This window comes from Pongo pygmaeus, chromosome 6, assembly GCF_028885625.2.
Source record: "Pongo pygmaeus isolate AG05252 chromosome 6, NHGRI_mPonPyg2-v2.0_pri, whole genome shotgun sequence".
NCBI lineage: Eukaryota > Metazoa > Chordata > Mammalia > Primates > Hominidae > Pongo > Pongo pygmaeus.
Genome location: NC_072379.2, coordinates 103,929,629 through 103,949,253, shown reverse-complemented (window position 1 = coordinate 103,949,253; position 19,625 = coordinate 103,929,629). Strand labels below are relative to the sequence as shown.

The 19,625-nt window shown below is 46.7% G+C and overlaps 1 protein-coding gene across 10 annotated transcripts in view; it reads left to right on the top strand.

Annotated features, from left to right (window-relative positions):
* Positions 1-19,625, top strand: part of ATXN7L1 (ataxin 7 like 1) — a 270,423-nt gene that overhangs the window by 224,348 nt on the left and 26,450 nt on the right. For 9 of the 10 annotated variants that reach the window (XM_054495144.2, XM_054495140.2, XM_063668428.1 and 6 more), the window contains 3 exons: positions 8,098-8,381; positions 11,627-11,709; positions 12,583-12,839. In XM_054495144.2, the coding sequence (XP_054351119.1) occupies positions 8,098-8,381; positions 11,627-11,709; positions 12,583-12,839 (624 nt within the window). Of the gene's footprint in view, positions 1-1,656; positions 1,797-8,097; positions 8,382-11,626; positions 11,710-12,582; positions 12,840-19,625 lie in introns of those variants that run through there. The other variant, XM_054495145.2, reaches the window with a different exon arrangement.

Sequence of the window (19,625 nt, the reverse complement as noted above, 5' to 3'; positions counted from 1 at the left end):
GGCAGGGCAGCCACATATGTTTGTGTGGGCTTTGCACTGCGTGAGACCACCCCACCAAGGCAGGACTAAAACCAGCACTCACTCCTTGCCAGGCCAGCTGTCCTCTTTCTCACTCTTAGAGTCCTGATAAGCTCACTGAGGCCCTGAAACCAGGTAGCCAGAAGGCTGTGATACCGTAATGCATCCAGCAACAGAAAAGGCAGGATTTGAGTCTAGGTTGGTCTGATTTGAAAGTCTATATTTCTAAGCCTTCTAAACTATCTTCCAACACTCCGCATTCTATAAATTTGCCAGAATATTGACAAGGCACAGACCTTCAATTCAGTCGTACTTGTTCTCCCTGATTTTATTTGATTTGCTTCTGGCCATTTTTACAATTCTTCCAAGTCAGCTTGTTCATTTTTCCTCCCGCCTAACTGACTCAGGAGGAAATCCCACATCATTCTTCTCAGCAGCTAATCATCTCTTAACCCAATTGAGGAGCAAAGTCTTGGCCCATCATCCAAGTCACTGATGAAGACACTATGACCTTCTTGGCCGGCAGCGGGTCCCTGTCGAGCTCTGCACGGTACCACTGTAGGCTGAAATTGAGCCCTGCTAACCCATTTTTCTTTTGTCTCTGCTGCCAAGACCACTCACCCGATAACTGTGTGGTCTGACCACATTTCCCCAGTTTACTGAAGGTGTGTTATGTGGGAGAGAATCCAAAACTGTGCAAAGGCCAGGAGAGATTAGACACTATGCCTCCTCTCTAACTACCAGGCCTGACACTCAGCCACAGGATAATATTAGATTTGTCAGGCAGATATTCTTATTTACCATGCTCTGTGGTTGAATACCTGTTTTCCGTTTGCTAAAGGTGTTTACAGACAGGCTTTCTGAAAGTTTTCCCAATATTTTTCCAGACGCACACTCAAAAATACCATTTATTCACTTGTCAGGATTTATGCAGTATCAACTGTATCTGTCATACCACGGTAGTAGGACTTTGTGACTCTGTTATTTACCCTGATTCTTAGTGATTGCCTGTCCCTCAGCCTTCTAGAATCTCCTAAGTATTTCTTCAACTTAAAGAATTTAGATTGGATATAAATAATTTCCTCATAGTAGCTGCCAAAATACATTGAAGAGAGCCAAATTGAATTCCTTCTCCAAGGGCATTTTAAAAGAGGGTAAATTCCTTTTTATTGGGGATGACTTAATGCTATCACTGCTTGGAAGCCAAGAGGCTGGGTGATGTGGCCCTTCTAAGGCTCTGCCAGTGAGTCAGAGATTCTCAGAATTCTGCCAGGCCAGCAGCATAAGCACATAGGCTTTTGTCAAAGGAATTGGTGGAGGAAATCAGACAGCTGAGAACTCTCATCACACACAAAACCCACAGCACAAATACCATATGTCTTCAGGCTCCTGCCTGTCAAATTCATCTTTACCCTGCTCTGGTAAGTGAAGAAGGGCTGGCAATAATTTCTGCAGACCTAGAGACATTCTGAACCATTCTCTTAAGGCATATCTGTTGATAATCAAAGAATATAGATCATGATCACCAGGAAAGCGTAGCTGGCAAATGGGCAGCTGGCCCTGCGGCACATTGGTGGCTCTTGCAATGGCACCGTCATGAGTCTCCACCTCTGTTCTTTTGCAGACATCACTGGGCAGGGAGGGGAATCTACTTGATGCCAAGAGAACCATGTTTCTTAAAGCCAGAGGACCCGCCTTGATCTAGAAAGATAAATTCAGACAGGCCAAGCACAAAGGAAGAAGACGTGGGCAACTAAAGCAGCACAAAAGAAACAGAGGTAGATATCGCCCCCATGTAGCAAGGGGGATGAGGGAGGGTGTTCTCGGCATTGGGTTTCTTTCCCAGGACCGAGACAGAGGTGCAGAGATGATGAGGAGAGAACTACTCCCAGTATATTAGACACAGCAGGGGAACAGGCTGCAGCCCTGAGCTCCCTGAAAGAGTTCATCCCAAGCGAACAAAACAGGCATTATGAAAGCAGCAGGGAAAGAGTGGAGACTCATCTTTCCCTTTCAAACACTGCTCCACAAATAAAGGACAATCGTGAGTTGATAAATGCAACTAATTGTGCGACTTTGGGAAGTGCGCACATGCATCCTTTAGACTGAAGGGAAAGGAACTTTGAAGGGCTTTGGCTGAGCTCGGGGGTAACTGCCAGGCTTGTTTGTCACCTAAGCAAACAGCGTAATAAATTGCTGAGTCACCCATCAGGCTATTGCCAACTCACCACCCCCTCCCAGGTCTTACCACCTGCACATGGAGGTGTTTGCGTTACTGTGATTAGACACAAAGAAGATGGGAGATGCCCATACTGTGAAAGCAGGGGCTAGAACCTTTTGGCTTCTTTCCAAATGGAAAAAAAAGTCAAACCTGTCATTCAGGGTCCACAGCCATCTGGAAGGGGCATGCCCAAGGCTGGGACACTTTCCTGGCTGGGGAAGGTGACAGCAGAGGAAGTGAGGGGAATGCATACGGGGACAGTGAGAGGAAGCAGAGGACAATTCTGAGACGCCGGCTTCCCTGTGACTGCACTGTCGCTGCAGCATAGGCACATGCGGGATCTGTGTGTATGGGAGGTGGGGGCTGGGGATCTTAATAGGCTCTTATTTCAGCTGGATGTTTTTGCTCAAAAAGGATCATCTCTGGGATTGGCTTTCCAGATTCTGTGGCACTGTCCTGTGACCGTTTCCTCCTTTCCTCTCTCAGTTCAGGACCTTGGGGCTGTTGCCAGCTGTAATAAAGAAAGACTGGCCTGATGGCTAGCGTGTATACTGGGGAAGAGGATGGGAAGGTCAAATGCCTTTCCCACCATCACTCAGCTGCCCGCTTCTGTGTCTTCTCAGTCCAGGCCAAGGCAGGTTCCCTTCGAGAGAAAGCCCAAAGCTTTTGAGGGAGAGAATGGACACCAAAGAAAAAAGTATCAGGGACAGCTCCAGGTTCTTCTCCTTTGCTCTTCTAAGCCCTTCTCCATTAGCTAATGAACACCCTTAGAACACACCCAAAAGAGATCAGTCTCCCTTCTCTCCTTCTGCCGAGTCCTTTTACCTCACATCAGAGGTGTTCACTCAGTGACCCAGCCCCTTACTGACTCACCTGGTCTTTGAAATCTTTGAAACATTCTTGATCAGACTTTTTTCCCCAATGCTTCCCATTCTTCAATCCAGAGGACTGCACGTGAGGCTGTCTTTCCTGTTTCTGATGGGCTCCAATTTCACATCCAGCTGAGTTCTGGAAGCATTGACAGTAGAGTATGAATGGGCCACACTTATTATAAAGTGGAAAAAATTCCAAATTAGAAGACAGTCACAGACATTAGCTGGCCTGGCCCAAGCTCAGTTACACACAGTTGGGAAGGAGTGTCACCAAAGAGATGAGTCAACTGGCACAGTTCCAAATGTTGGGACCTGGTGCACCTGTGCTCGTGGGGCTTCCTTAAGGAGCACATTCAGAGCTGGACATTGACTTTAGAGGAGAAATGCAGACTGTGCTATGAGCATTTGAGGGCTGCTTGGCTTGTTTTTGTTGTTTGTTTGTTTGTTTTTGAGACGGAGTCTCGCTCTGTTGCCAAGCTGGAGTGCAGTGACGCAATCTCGGCTCACTGCAACCTCCGCCTCCCAGGTATAAGCGATTCTCCTGCCTCAGCCTCCCAAATAGCTGGGATTACAGGCATGCGCCACCACGCCCGGCTAATTTTGTATTTTTAGTAGAGACGGGGTATCACCATGTTGGTCAGGCTGGTCTTAAACTCCTGACCTCAGGTGATCCACCCGCCTCAGCCTCCCAAAGTGCTGGGATTACTGGCGTGAGTCACCGTACCCAGCCGCTTTTTTAAATGTATTTCCATTTGTACAATTGCTCTGGATTATTCTATCCCAGACATCATATCTTTGTCTGCCGAAGGCCTAAGGGCCTAACATCTACATAGGGCATTTGTCACAGAAACTAGAGGCGTTATGTTAACTCGTACAAGCTCATGCAACAAGAACTAGATCTGGAACTTGCAAGTTCTAATTTCCTTTCCTGAACTAACTTGGCTTCACAAAGAAATATTAATACATCAGAGAAGGCTGCACAGGTACTAGAGCACCTTCTCTTCTTGCTAGCTGTCCATGTGTTCATATCAACACTTGAAGTTTGATTTTTTTCCCGAAAGAAATAAAAGTCAACAGATCAGAACAAGGGTGAGAAATTAAATAAATAAATCTTTTTGAACCGAACAGATTCTTCTAATTTTTTTTTTTTTTTTCCAAGACAGGGTCTCACTGTGTCACCTGAGGTGGAGTACAGAGGCACAGACCTAGCTCTCTGCAGCCTCAAACTCCTGGGCTCAAGTGACTCTCCTGCCTCATCCTCGCATGTAGCTGGGACTATGTGTGTCCACCAACATGCCCAGCTTGTTTATAATTTTTTTTTTTTTTTTTTTTTTTTTTTTGTAGAGACATGGTCTCACGGTGTTGTCCAGGCTGGTCTCAAATACCTGGCCTCAGCCGGGAGCAATGGCTCCTGCCTGTAATCCCAGCACTTTTGGAGGCTGAGGCAGGCAGATCACCTGAGGTCAGGAGTTTGAGACCAGCCTGGCCAACATGGTGAAACCCCATCTCTACTAAAAGTACGAAAATTAGCCAGGTGTGATGGCAGGCGCCTATAATCCCAGTTACTTGGGAGGCTGAGGCAGGAGAATCGCTTGAACCCAAGAGGCTGAGGTTGCAGTGAGCCGAGATTGTGCCACTGCACTGCAACCTGGGTGACAGAGACACTTTCTCAAAAAACAAAACAAAACAAAACAAAAAAACATCTGGCCTCAAGCAATCCTCTCACCCTGGCTCCCCAAAATCCTGGGACTACAGGCATGAGCCACCATACCTGGCCAATATGTTTGGGTTTGGGGGGTGCCGGCGGGCTCAGGGGGTTCTTGCTCTGTTGCCAGGCTGGAGCACAATAGCATGATGATAGCTCACTGTAACCTCAAACTCTTGAGCTCAAGCAATCCACCTGCAGCCACCCAAGTAACTAGGACTACAGGCACATGCCACCATGCCTGGCTAATTTTTATTTTTATTTTGTAGAGAATGGTCTCGCTATGTTGCCCAGGCTGGTCTCAAACTCCTAGGCTCAAGCAATCCTCCTACCTCAGCCTCCCAAAGAGCTAGGATTACAGGCATGAGCCACCACAACTGGCCACTGACACATTTTTTTTTCTTTTTTTTTTTTTTTTGAGACAGAGACTCGCTCTGTCACCCGGGTGGGAGTGCAGTGGCATGACCTCGGTGCACTGCAACCTCTGCCTCCTGGGTTCAAGTGATTCTCCCACCTTAGCCTCCTGAGTAGCTGGGATTACAGGCATGCACCACCATCCCTGGCTAATTTCTGTTTGTTTGTTTGTGGCGGAGTCTCGCTCTGTTGCCCAGGCTGGAGTGCAGTGGCACTATCTTTGCTCACTGTAAGCTCTGCCTCCCGGGTTCATGCCATTCTCCTGCCTCAGCCTCCCGAGTAGCTGGGACTACAGGCATCCGCCACCACGCCTGGCTCATTTTTTTTTCTTTCTTTTTTTTTTTTTTTTTGTATTTTTAGTAGAGACAGGGTTTCACCATGTTAGCCAGGATGGTCTTGATCTCCTGACCTCATGATCCGCCTGCCTCAGCCTCCCAAAGTGCTGGGATTACAGACGTGAGCCACCAGGTCTAGCCAATTTCTGTTTTTTTAGTAGAGACGGGGTTTCACCATGTTGGCCAGGCTGCTCTTGAACTCCTGACCTCAGGTGATCCACCCGCCTCAGCCTCCCAAAGTGCTGGGATTACAGGTGTGAGCCACCGAGCCCAGCCTCTGATCTGTATTTTTAAAGTCAGGTTTATTGAAGTATAATTTAGGTTGTAAGAGTTTTGTAATTTGCATTTTTTTTTAGTTTATACATGTAAAACATTTTTAATTGTGGTAAAATAAACAACGTAAAATTTACCATATTAACCATTTTTAATGTACATTTCAATAGTATTAAGTACATTCACACTGTTGTGCAACCAATCTCCAGAACTTTTTTTTCCATCTTGCAGAACTGAAAATCTATACAGCTGTTCAACGGGCATTAAAAAAAAAATGCCCATTCTCCCTTCCCCCATTCCCTGGCAACCACTGCTCTGCTTTCTGTCTCTATGAATTTGACTACTCCAGGTACCTCATATAAGTGGAATTATACAGTATTTGTCTTTTGTGACTGGCTTATTTCACTTAACATAATGTCTTCAAGGCTCCTGCCTGTGTCAGAATTTCCTTCCTTTTTAAAGCTGAATGATGCCACATTTTGCTTATCCATTCATCCATTGATGGTCACTTGGGCTTCCTCCACCTTTGGCTATTGTGAATAATGCTGCTATGAACATAGGTGTACAGATCTCTCTTCAGGACCCTGATTTCTTAACTTGTGGCTTTTTAAATGTGTCAAGGAATAAGCCTAGAAGAATTCTGTATCACATTGTTTTGCATCTTTTTATCATTTGGGAAAAATCAGGAATGCAGCACTAATTTCACCAGGTAATACCTGTCTGGCGTCTTGGTGTGCTCACTCTCAAAGGGTTTCTTGTGCCATTCTTCAGTGATATGGGAGTGCTTTGAGAATTGCCATTAAATAGAAAGGAGCAGCAGTTCAGCTCTATCTCAGAGATTGAGACACTCTGATCAGGGACGGAATTGGCAGTGGCAGGGTTTGTTACAAAAAACTGTCATTCTAGTTTCCCCTCACATGGGACTTGAAGCCCCACGTCACCCTTCCCCAGGCCAAGAAGATACGTGGTCCGAGGGAGAAGTCGATAATGTCCAGCCACAATCTATTCCACTGCTCTGTGCCCTTCTCACTGGCAAAGATCTGTAACAAACAGCTGGGATCCTATTTCAAAGTCATAAAAGGGGCAGGGGCTGAGAGGGGGCTAAAATAATTTCATGAACAAGTTGATCAAAGAAATAATCTCTGAATGAATCTTAGAGAAAGGAGAGCCAGCCAGCCAGCCATGTGGACAGATAAGATTCTTTTCCTGCCAAAAACAGCCCCTTTCCTGCCCTACATTGTCTGCAGGAATGTAAAAGCCATATTCTAGATCATTTTGCATTCAAATAGCTAAGTAGGCTTCACTCTCAGCTCAGAGATGACTGGGGAGCCCATGTTAGCATTCTCCCCTCCTGCCAGGAGGAAAGGGAATCTAGCTCAGGGACCAAAGCAAAGCTTATTCATCTCATCTTTTAAGACCCAGAGATGGAGTTCTCCACAGCCCCCCAGACACAGGTCCTTCAGCATTAAAGAAGCAGAGAAATCAAATGCACATCCCATACAGGAGAAATAGCAGGGAAGGGGGCTAAGGTGACAGATTCTGAAGAGTGAAGCACACCTTTGTGCTCTGCCTTCTTAAAATTCATCCTCTCACCTGCCAGCCTTGAGAATTGCCTATTTACATAACTAGCTGCCTAAAATGGAATATTGGATAATGCTACATGGCGGCTCACTCAATTTGAGCCCATCCCCAGGATGTGAGAGTGATCCAGAAGCCGTCCGACAGCACGCCGTGCAGCATGCTGGCCTGAAGCCATGCCTCCTTGTGGTGTGATCCTGTCAGCACTCCGGAGCTAAGCAGATGTCAGGCCTGATCCAGGCCAGGCTGGGGGACTAGCTGAGCAGCGGGGGGAGGGGGCGTGATTCAGCAGTGGCACACTGTCTTCAGGGGACAAACGGTATCTCTTCCTGAGCTTCACAGCAGGCACCTTGTTCTGCCTAAGGTGCTGTGTTGGAGATGGCCAACCTATAGGGCCCGGGAAGGGGGGAGTTGCAGGATCTATGGGGACAGCTCAGCACGGGTGGTAATCAGTCAGCCCTGATGCCACCCCTGGCACTGTGCCAGCCTTGCACCCCCTGTTGATCCTTTCCAGGGCACAGAACTCTCTCCCATCAAAACTGGACTCATGCTGCTTGCTTATAGAAGGAGTATAAATAAGTGATAAGGAAATGTTCTGATAATGATAAGCGGGTATGGTTCCTCAGCAGACTAGATGTATCAAAGAAGGCAATTGTGTGTGTTTGTTCATTTATTTTTCAGTGTTCCGGTTCCTGTAGTCAGTTTAGAGAAAATTCCTAACCTAGTGAAGGCAGATGGTGCCAATGTCAAAATGAACTCCACAACCACTACTGCAGTTTCTGCCTCCTCCACCTCATCCTCTGCCGTCTCCACCCCTCCTTTAATTAAGCCTGTCCTGATGTCCAAGTCAGTGCCACCTTCACCAGAGAAGATCTTAAATGGCAAAGGAATTCTGCCAACCACCATAGACAAGAAACACCAAAATGGCACCAAAAACAGCAACAAGCCTTACAGGAGACTTTCAGGTATGTGTCAGTGTCATCAGGGTCTGACTCATGATTAGACTGAAAGGGAGTTGCAGCCATAACCAAGGAGTGATGTGCTCTTATCATTAAGCAGGTCTGTTTCATTTTAAGGGGGATGCGGAGTTTACCTGCAAACAGGAACCCCACCTAAAAATGCAAGGGAAAACCAGGTCTCTTCTTCCCCGGGCAGATGAAGTCCCTCGCTCAGTTCAGTGCTTAGTGGGAGTTAACCCTAGCAACCCAGGAGGCAGGGTGCTCTGCACCGACCTACTCTGTAGATTCCGAGGGTCTTGTGAGCAGGTGATTCTGTGTATCGGTATCATACAAACAGGTTGAACTAGCCTGGCTTCCATAGAAGCTTCACTGCTGGGAAGCTGGACAACGCACAGGGATCTCATGGTGCCTCAAGGCATGTGAGGGACAGCCCCACCAACAGCTGTGCTGCACAGGGACACACAGCCTCTGTCCTTTGGCCTCAGGAGTTTCCAGGTTGATTCTGCAGTTGGGTTTACAACTGTCTATCCCCCATAATCAGGTTGGAATTCCCAAACAGGAATGCTAGGGCTGGCAGTGCCGATAGGGTGCTGGGGCGGTCTCTTGTGGGTCTACTCCTTGGTTGTCTGAGCAGACACTTGGGGTGCCGGAAGAGGCACATGGGATGATGGTTATCTGTTAGAGGCCCCTATGTGGGTAATGTTTGCTTTGGATCGATCTGCTGTAGAACTAAACCTGGCAGTTTTTACTTTCTCCAAAAGACCAGGAGAAGCTATAAACTTCATAACTTCTTCACACATCATGGGCACTCCCTGATGGTGGCCAGAGAAAGTAAAATACAGTGACAGCCACCCTGTGACAGAGAAACTGTCCTCGGTTTAAGCTTGATTTTTAAGCACCCAAGGAATTGTGGGTAATTTTTATTGTCTACTCTGTATTTGTCTGTAGTTCTAGTTTTTCTGTCTTTCATCTGTAACTCTTTTAAAAATTATGTCTGAAAAGTCCCTCAAGCCCAAAGCATTCAAATAAAGCAGGCATTGTACCTTGCACATCTCTGCCTGCGCTGCTCACCCACTGTCAAGAGAGAAAGGCAGAGCCTGGTGCTCTCCCTAAGCACTGTGGGCCTCACGGTTCGGGCTGGAGCCCCCAGCACCTGGCTATTCCTGCATGGAAAGCTCGGTTTCGCTCTTCAGAGGTGGTGGCAACATCCCCAGAAAACCGGTAGGCGTGGGCACAGTGGCTGGAGGCCGAGGGGTCCTCGCCATAGCAGAAGCACGGCCTTGGCTTCCAGCCTGTAACCCCATCTGAAGTTGTTTGGGGATTTTTTTGCCGCGCATTGTTTTTGCATTTTGTGGGTTGTCTTGTCTCATCGGGTCTTTTGCTTGTTTCTGCCTCACTTTCACATTTGGCAGCCAGCTCCTACCCTCAGCCAACAGCCTGCTCAGCTCCAGGTCGACATGAGGCACTGGTGTGGGACCAGGCACAGGCCTGACTCTGACAGACCCAAGAAAAAACACCACACCAGGCAGCCTGGCCAGAGAGGGCTCCGAGCAAACCAGCATCTCCAGGCCTAGCAGGTTTTTTTTCTAAGTGAAGCTAAAAAAAAAAAAAAAGAGAGAGAGAGAGAAAAGGCAGACAAAAAACCAAAAAGGGGGGAGGCATTTTGGTAACCAGCCAGGGAATCTGTCATGGGTTTAGAGTAGTTTTCTTGTACACATCATCAGTAACACCACTGCAACCTCCCCATGACCCTCAAAGCTTTTGAAAATAGAATACATTCATTTATTATGTTATAATCTGAGCATTATTATATGCTCGGAGTTTACTCCACCAATTTCAGACAGTTTTCCAGCTAGGAACCTTTTTTGAGTTTGCAGCCATTCAAGGGTCTTAAGGAGGTACCACCAATTTCTGTACACCCTCTACCACCAGCAACACTGCTGCCAGTCTACCCACATGCCCAGAGGGCTGTGTCATTCCTGCTCTGCAGGACTTATGTGTTTGCTTAGTGCCTTCCAGAAACGGCACAGGCCATCCAAGAGGTGGAATTTTAAAGTCCAAAAGATCCTTAAGAGATCACCTACCCTGGGCAATATAGTGAGACCCTGTATCTACAAAAAATAACAAAATCAGGCAGGTGTGGTGGTGCATGCCTCTAGTTCCAGCTACTCAGGAGGTTGAGGCTTGAGCCCAGGAGGTCGAGGCTGCAGTGAGCCTTGTGATCCCACCACTGCACTTCAGCCTGGGTAACAGAGCGAGACCCTGTCTCAAAAAATAAAAATGAAAAAAAGAGATCACCTCACATCCTCTCATTTTTAAGGTGAGGACAGCATGATTGTCTTCCTGGCAGGGGTGAAGGACCCAAGATGGGTATAGAAAGAGCAGGCTCCTTAGAAGTAACCTCCACACAAGCTGTCCACAGTCAACTGGAAGGCAGGAGCTGGGGAAGCCTGGCCTCTCCGCACAGGCATCCTTCATCCCCGGGGGCAGCCTGCCCCGTTTTATTCCCACGTGAAGCATCAGACCCAGGGCAGTGGGGGCGGGGAGCAGCTGTGAGATTAGCAGGCCCTGCCCTCTCTGCACCTTCAAGTTCAGCCTTCTCCCCTGCCCCTGCCTGTAACACTGCTAGAGTGCCCCTCAATCAGGTAAATGGTGTTTGTGGTCAGCAAGGCTGTGTGCAAAGCCTGCGCCGAGGGCTTTGTCAAGCATGAGAGAGGCAGGTCATTCTGACATGTCAAGGAGTAATCTCCCACTTAAACATGGCTAAAACTAGCAGGAAGGCAGGAGCTGGAGTCAGGGTGTCTGTACTCCTGGAGCAGCCCAGGAAAGGGGCCGTTGGGTCTCAGGTGGCTCTCCCTGGTCTGCAGCCAGCTATGCCCAAATGCCAAGGACCTGTGGAACCATTGCAAGTAAAATAAAGCGTTAAGAGCATTAAGAGCAGCACGGCTCCTCTCCTTCCCTTCGGTGCTCGCTCCCGCCCTATTCCCTGAGCCTTGTGCTGCATTCGGCGTTGCTGCCGAAGCTAGACTTGGGAACTCTGGGTTCAGAGGGGAGCACCATTTTCCCCGAGCGGTTCTGGAAGCATTTTAGCAGCTGGTTGAGAAAACAAAACACAAAAAAACAAAAAACAGATTGCCTGACAATGTCTCACTTGTTGGTGCAAATGTGCATTTTTTAAAAAATGTAGTCTTAATGCCAAATCCTATTTAGTCTCCTTTTTTCTTATATTTTTTGTTTGTTTCTTAAACCAGAGAGAGAATTTGACCCAAATAAACACTGTGGAGTATTGGATCCCGAGACAAAGAAACCTTGCACAAGATCCCTCACCTGCAAGGTATTTCTCTTTCCATAAAAAATACTTCCTGCTCTCGCTGGGGCCTTTGTCGAAATGTTTGCATGCCACTCTCTGCACACGGCAGGGTGTGGAACCTCGACATGACCCCCAGCTGTTCTTTGTAAGGGAAATGCTTTCTTCTCGTCCATGGTAGCAGAGTGCCTGCCTCAAGCTGGCTGGCTTTTTAAGAAGGAAAAAAAAAAAAAAAAACTAGGCTTCCCCTGTTACTTGTGAGGCCAGACAGTAAATTGTATTTATAGGCACTCACAGGCGGTTCTAAAGCCTGCTACGTTTTAATGTATGCAGGAGCAGCGGCGGCGGCGGCGGCGGCGGCGGCAGCGCCCTGAAAGGCAGCCCTGGAGGGGAGGATGATATGCCGCGCCCCTGATCCAGCCACACCGGGGTGGCCAGGGGAACAGCTGACCCAAGGCGGCCGCCATTGGGTCGCCCAAAGCCCTGTATTTCATGCTGAACTGCTAGTGCTTCTTGGGATCAAGGCGATGGCCCTCTCTGCTTGGTGGCTCTGTTTGTCTGGGCCGAATCGAGCCTCCCACCTGCACCTGGATTAACTCTAGCATTCCCTCGCAGTTGCCTTTCATCAGAGAGGTTTTCATGGGTTCTGCGCTGAAGCTCGTCATCCTATGCCATTTTTTGGAGGAAGCTTTGGCTTCTTAACACCAGGAGTGTAGGGCATGGTTGCGTTCGTGTGGTCTCTGCCTCTTCCTAGCCACAGAACAGGAGCTGTTACCTTGAAGTTGACTTTTCAAGCACCTCTAAATTTCCATGAATTGCTATTTCTGAAATGGAGGGCCTGGGGAAGCAGGTTTATGTGCTGATCAAAGAGGCTGTGCTTTTCATTTCTCTTCTCCTTAGACACATTCGCTAAGCCATCGGAGGGCAGTCCCAGGCCGGAAAAAGCAATTTGACCTCCTCCTGGCAGAACATAAAGCCAAGTCCCGGGAAAAAGAAGTTAAAGATAAAGAGCATCTCCTGACTTCCACGAGGGAAATACTTCCAAGCCAATCCGGGCCGGCACAGGATTCTCTGCCAGGGTCTTCAGGGAGCTCTGGGCCAGAACCGAAAGTTGCATCCCCTGCAAAATCCAGACCACCTAACTCTGTACTTCCTAGGTAAGTACCACCTTGACGATAGAAGCCCTGAATGCTTGGTCAAGTGACTAGCTTGCTGGGTCTGTGGCATGTGGTCTGATTATTTGTTAAATGGAAGTCATAATAGTACTACTTCCTAAGGCAGTAGTAAAGTTTAAATGAGATAATGTACATAAGAGGCCCAGCCCAGTGCCTGCCACAGAGTGTTCAACAGATTTTACTGTTGTCATCATTATTATCATCACTGCTATCATCATTGTCAGCAGCAGCGGACTTCATGGCAGACTAGCAGAACTTATATCAGACAGTGTGTGTTTTTACACAGCAAGAGTAAGCTGGAAATAAATACCTGGAACTGTGACACATCAGCCACCAGGTGACTTCCTGGCTGCCTGGGTTTTTATATTAGTTGACGATTCCTGGAGCGGAGTAGGGAAACCCAGGTGGATAGGTGAGTGGAGTAGGGAAACCCAGGTGGACAGGTCGTTAGCACCTCTTAGACGCACACTGCACCATGCTAGTCCAGTTGCCACGATATTTGTTTTCCACGTTCTCCTATCATCAGGATGAAAGGGGAAATTGGCATAGCAGAGGTTGTTTGTCCTTACGTGTCCCTCCACACCAGGAAAGCTACTCTTCTGGGCCACCTGTTTGGGGTTCTGTGTGGTTGTCCTGGACAGAAAGGAAAAAATAGAAAACAGAATTAACACTCATTTGGATTAAAAGTAATTTAAAATCCATGCATGTCCATTTTGTTGGGCAGCAGCTCAATTCCCAAATAATGGGACAGAGAACCACTTATTCAAAAATATTTATTGAGTGCTCGCTCCATAAGCAAGATTCCATGTTAGGTACTCTCAGGCAGGGGTACAGAGATTAATGAAGCTAGACCCCGCTTTTCAGGAATTTAGAGTTTAAAAAAATGAGGTAAGAATCAAGTATCCATAATTTTTATAAAAAGGAAACATTAATAATACTCAGTGAGAAGTGCAGATAACGGTATTATCTGATGTTTTTTATGCATACAGTGTGAATCTCAACGGGTAGCAAATAGGCTTTAAGAGGACATAGTCATAAAAGAAGGGGAGGGAGTTGATTTTTAAAGCAAAAACAAATATTTGGTAGCAGTCGCTCCTGATCTGCCAGGCTCTCACCCTGATGCCTTCCATGTTGGTGCAAGCCTGACCTAGTTTGACAGCCAGAGTCCCTCTGTCATTATGGCCGAGCTCAGCCTCAGGCGTTCAGGAGGATGCGGTCAGATGGAATTGCCATCCCCAACACTTCCATCATGCTCACCATCGTGGCGTTACTGTCGCCGTTGACTTGCTACTTTCCTGGCCACCCCTCACTTTGCAAGATCATTTTATAATGACTTCTCACTGTCATGTGGGGTGTTGGTTAAGGATATTCCCCTTGTTTTAGAGTTGAGGCAACAATTCCGTTCCAAACTTCTGGAAGGGGCTTGCATTCTGTATACAGCGACTTTTAAACTTCTTTGTAGCTATCGAACATTTTCATTCCAGCACAACCTTATTATAGGTACGTGATAGGAAAGTAGACTTGCCTCCACCTGAAGCCGGCTAAGCTCACACATGTACCCAGAGCCATTGTCCCCCACACCCTCTCAAGGATCTCCTTGGGTTCCCCAAGGACTCCAAGGAACCCAGTTTGAAAGCCTTCTTTGATTATACAAATTTCCATCTATTTTTGACTGATGGAGGCACTTCTCACCAAGCAGTGGTACCTGGCTTAACAGAGAAACAAGGGAGCAGCCGTTAAAGAATAAAACAGTGGGGCCTGAAGGATCTGCTCTGACTGTTCCTTTTGGGTTTAATTTTCAGGGGAATGTTCATCTATAGAGAAATGCCAGCTGTTTGTGTTCTCTTAAGGAAGCAGAAAAGGATGGGTGAGGTTAATCAGCGAAAAGAATGTTTCTGGAAAAGAAGTTGGGGGGGCAGAGGAACACATTACACATGTTAGTAACAGAATCTTTTTTTTTTTTTTTTTTTTTTTGAGACGGAGTTTCATTCTGTGGCCCCGGCTGGAGTGCAGTGGCGCGATCTCGGCTCACTGCAGCCTCCGCCTCCCGGGTTCCACCAGTTCTCCTGCCTCAGCCTCCCAAGTAGCTGGGATTACAGGCGTGTGCCACCATGCCTGGCTAATTTTTGTATTTTTAGTAGAGATGGGGTTTCACCATGTTGGCCAAGTGGGTCTCGAACTCCTAACCTCAGGTGATTTGCCCACCTTGGCCTCCCAAAGTGCTGACATTACAGGCATGAGCCACCGTACCCGGCCCACAGAGTCATCTTTGAGGATGCTTTTCAAGATTGAGATAGGCATCAGAAAACTCAGGGGTGAGCTCTTTTCTAAAGTTAATCAGGAAAATGTCCTGCACTTATTTTAGTTTAGGACAAGATCCCCTGCAATTGAAGATTGAACAGGCATGATCAGAGTAGAATATTGTAATCACACAAAACTTACAAAAACATTGCTTTACTCATATTGATGTATATATAATAGATGTTTCATCTACACAGATTATCTGTACTTGGCAAAAAAAAAAAAAAAAAACTGTCGCACATGAATGGAATTTATTGTCATCCCCTCCCACTTGTGAATTCCCTTTGTGGGAAATGCTAACCTGTGTGAATTTATTTCATACGTATCTTTTCGTTAACCTTGAAAATATTTTAGTTCTCATATTCTTACATTGCAACCCATTCTTGTCAGGGATTGCTAAAAAAGGAACTTGAGTCTAGAATTAGAAAAGTTAAAGTTAGATAACAAGGGTTGGAATGGGATTTGAAGTGGAAGTCTCAACTCCGTGCCTACTAACTAGGTAAGCTTGGTCATGGTTCTTAGCCTGTCTCGCCTCAGATTGCTCATCTGTACAATGGAGCTAATCAGAGTGAAGTGAGAAACTACCAAGCACATAAGAAGCAGTCCATGGACGGTAGCTGTTAGTGAGTGGGAGGGGCACTCCACGCGAAGGCGAAGGCAGTGAATGCCGGCCTTGACACTGCCTGGTTTCCATATGCCTGCCCTCCGTGCTTCTGCCCCCAGCCCGAGGGGCCTGGAATAACACACTCATATGTTCAGTTTATTTGCCTCCAACTCTAAAGGAACATATTGCTTGTTCCAAAAAGCCCGAGGGTTGTGGATGACTAGCCCAGCCAAACCCACCGGGACTGTTGGAAAGGGCAAAGAGGGTTGGGCTCTGACAAGCCAGGCTGAGAGCCCACAGGAAGCTGGTGCCACAAAATCTGGGCACAGTCCCCTCTGTCTCATAGATGCTTACACATGCAGTCTAAAGTATAAAAGGGCAAACTTAGCTAATCTTAGACCGACGAGGGCAGTGTGGAGACAGGCAGAAGGTCTTAGATTCCTGACAAAGGGCAGGGATGAGTCTGGGGTAAAAGCAAATTCTGTTCCGTTCTGTATGTCATTAGGATAGTGATGTTGCCACACTGCAAGCCAATTCTCTCTTTTTTTTTTTTTTTTTTTTTTTCTCTGTAGAGACAGAGTCTCACTATGTTGCCCAGGCTGGTCTTGAACTCCTGGGCTCAAGCAATCCTCTTGCCTTGGCCTCTCCAAGTGCTGGGATTACAGGCATGAGCTGCTGCGCCCCGCCTTATTCTCTCCCTAATTTCTTATATATTCATCCCTGTGCTGTTTCTACATCTGTTTCTCAGTCTGGGGGGCTTTGAGGTTATACAGACAGGCACAAAACCCCTCCATTTCTTATTAGCTTTATAATAGTTTCTTCATCTGAGGCCAGGCACAGTGGCTCACGTATGTAATCCCAATATTTAGGAAGGCAGAAGTGGGAGAGTAGCTTGAGCCCAGGAATTCGAGAGCAGCCTTGGCAACATAGCGAGACCCCATTTTCCACCAAAAGGGAAAAAAAATTCTCATCTAAGAAAGGCAGATACTAATTTACTCACCTAAGGTGGCTGGAATAAGAAACATGCATTTCATGCCTGGCACATAGTAAGGACTGAATTAAGGTCAAATAGTAAGGACTGAATCAAGGTCAATTGCCTTCTGCTCTCTTCCCCAATGCACTCAGACAAACTGATGCCCTGCTTCCTCAAAGTGGTAAGGTGGGATTTTCTCTGCATTTCCCTGAGTTGAACTGGACAAGACCCATCATCCTATGCTTTGACTTTAGACCAGACTGGCGGGCAGACAGGGGACGGGTGATGTAGTACGGAGGGGGAAAGAGTGAACGGCAACTAAACAAACTTGAGTGACTGTGTCAACACCTTTCTGTGGCTCGTGGCCCCATTCCCCATCACTCCTCACCCAAGCCTTTTTCCGAGACCCAAGCTGGTTCCAGTGAACTCCTTCCCACCAGGTGTCACCCTGGAGTGCAGCAATCAGAGCTAAAAGGTCCTGAAAGCATCCACCACTATATCACCTCCAGGAGGCTGTATGCACCCTGAGGGAAATGAGCCCAAAAAGGAAATGATGCGGAGCTCCCTCCTCCTGGTGTGTGTGCACACACGAGCACACCATCATGTGTCCCTGTTTCTCCCTTTGCTCCCACAGCCAGTTGTGGGCTAGAGCACAGCTTCCACACTCAGCTTAATCCCCAGGAATCTTCCACTCATCTCCTTCTCTCTTTTATCTGGCAACTGGAACTTATTATGGAGTGTTTCAGCCAATTTTCTTCTTAATTACACTGCTTTTTTTGTTGTTATTGTTGTTTTGAGACAGAGTCTCTCCCCTGTCACCCAGGCTGGAGAGCAGTGTCGTGATCTCGGCTCATGGCAACCTCCACCTCCCGGGTTCAAGCGATTTTCCTGCCTCAGCCTCCCGAGTAGCTGGGATTACAAGTGCCCACCACCATAGGCTGGCTAATTTTTGTATTTTTAGTAGAGATGGGGGGTTTCACCATGTTGGCCAGGCTGGTCTCGAACTCCTGACCTCGGGTGATCCACCCAGTTCAGCCTCCCAAACTGCTGGGATTACAGGCGTGAGCCACCGCACCCAGCCTGCATTTTTTAAAATCAGAGTGAGATAGGCACATAGTTCAAAAATTAAACTGTGCTTAAATAATTAGAATGAAACCAGTTCTTGCCATCCTGGAACATGTCTTTGCTCTTTCTGTGTTCAAGCGCCTGTTTCCTGGATCCAAGTGACTGCCTCCTTCTTAGTTCATGCCTTTAAATTTTGATGAAGTACCTCCTTCATTAGCTTCCTGTGAAAAGATGTGTGGGAGGTCAATATTTAGAATCCTTGCACACTTGAAAATATTTTTATTCTACTCTCACACTTAAATTAATAATCTATTTGAGTATATAACTGGATTGAAAATCATTTCCCTACAGAATTTTGAAGATATTTTTTCATTGACTTGTAGCATTGAAAATTTTATCAAGAAGTTTAATATTATTCTGATTATCATTTCTTTGCACACATCCAGTTTTTTTTCTCTGAAGCCTGGGGGCTCTGAAAGTTCACACAGTAGTCACTCTTTTTTTTTTTTTTTTTTTTTTTTTTTTTTTTTAAAGACAAGGCTACATTCTGTAACCCAGGCTGGAGTGCAGTGGTACAATCATAGCTTATCTCGGCTTCAAATTCCTGGGTTCAAATGATCCTCCCACCTCAGTCTCCCAAGTACCTGGGACTACAGGTGCAAGCCACTGCCCCTGGCTAATTTTTTTATTTTTTTACAGAGACAGGGTCTTGCTGTGTTGCCCAGGCTGATCTTGAACATCTGGGCTCAAGCAATCTGCCCTCAGCCTCCCAAAGTGCTGGGATTACAGATGTGAACCACTGCACTCAGCTGATCACTCTTGATGTAGCTCATTTTCATTCATCATACTGGGTACTCAGTAGCTCATTCAATCTGGAGATACTTATCCTCTCCTGGGATCTTTTCCTGTGTTACATCTTGGATAATTTTCTCCCCACTATTGTCTTTATTCTTTCTTTCTTGACTTTCTATTAATTGGATGTTGGACCTTTAGCTCTCTTACCTCTTTTTGTCTCTTAATCTCCTTGTTCTACTTTCTGAAATATTTTCTTTGACTTTATCTTCAGAAATGGTATTTTAAATCATTTATGATGCTTTCCTATTTTTTAGGATCTGGATCTCTTTATCTGGTTGTTTCTTACACTATACCACAAGATACTATCGTTTTTCAGAGGTAATAACATCCTAATATCTTTGAAGATAAGTTTTTTAGTTTTTTCTCTTTCCATCATCGTCTTAGTTTTTTCCAGGTTTGTTTCCTTCCTGTGTTCATGTCTTTGATGTTTGGTTGGGCAGTCTCACACTGGGGATGCTCCAGCAGTGTTGGGCCATCCCTAACCATGCACATTTGGAAGAGAGGCTGTAACAGCCTAATTGGAAGTCTATGTGTGAGGTTGTTGACCAAAATTTGTCTGATCACCACTCAGCCTTTTGTTTGAGGATTCCCAAAGGCAAGATCTGGAAGCCTTCTCTGGGGCCATTCAGTTTCTCAAAGATAGAAGCCTGATTGGTGATGTGCCTAGCAATAGGCATTCTGGAAGCCCTGACTAGAAATGGCCCACAGTTCCACTGTGTCCAGCCCTGTGCCTCACTCCTACTCTGCGCTCAGCCTGATGGCCCCGTGTCTAGAATCTCTCCAGTTCAACTTCTCTGGCAAGTAAACCTTTGCTCTCTTGTTAGCAAGTTTATTGTCATTGGCCAGGTGTGATGGCTCATGCCTATAATCCTAGCACTTTGGGAGGCTGCAGGAGGCGGATCACTTGAGGCCAGGAATTCGAGACCAGCCTGGCCAACATGGTGAAACCCTGCCTCTACTAAAAATACAA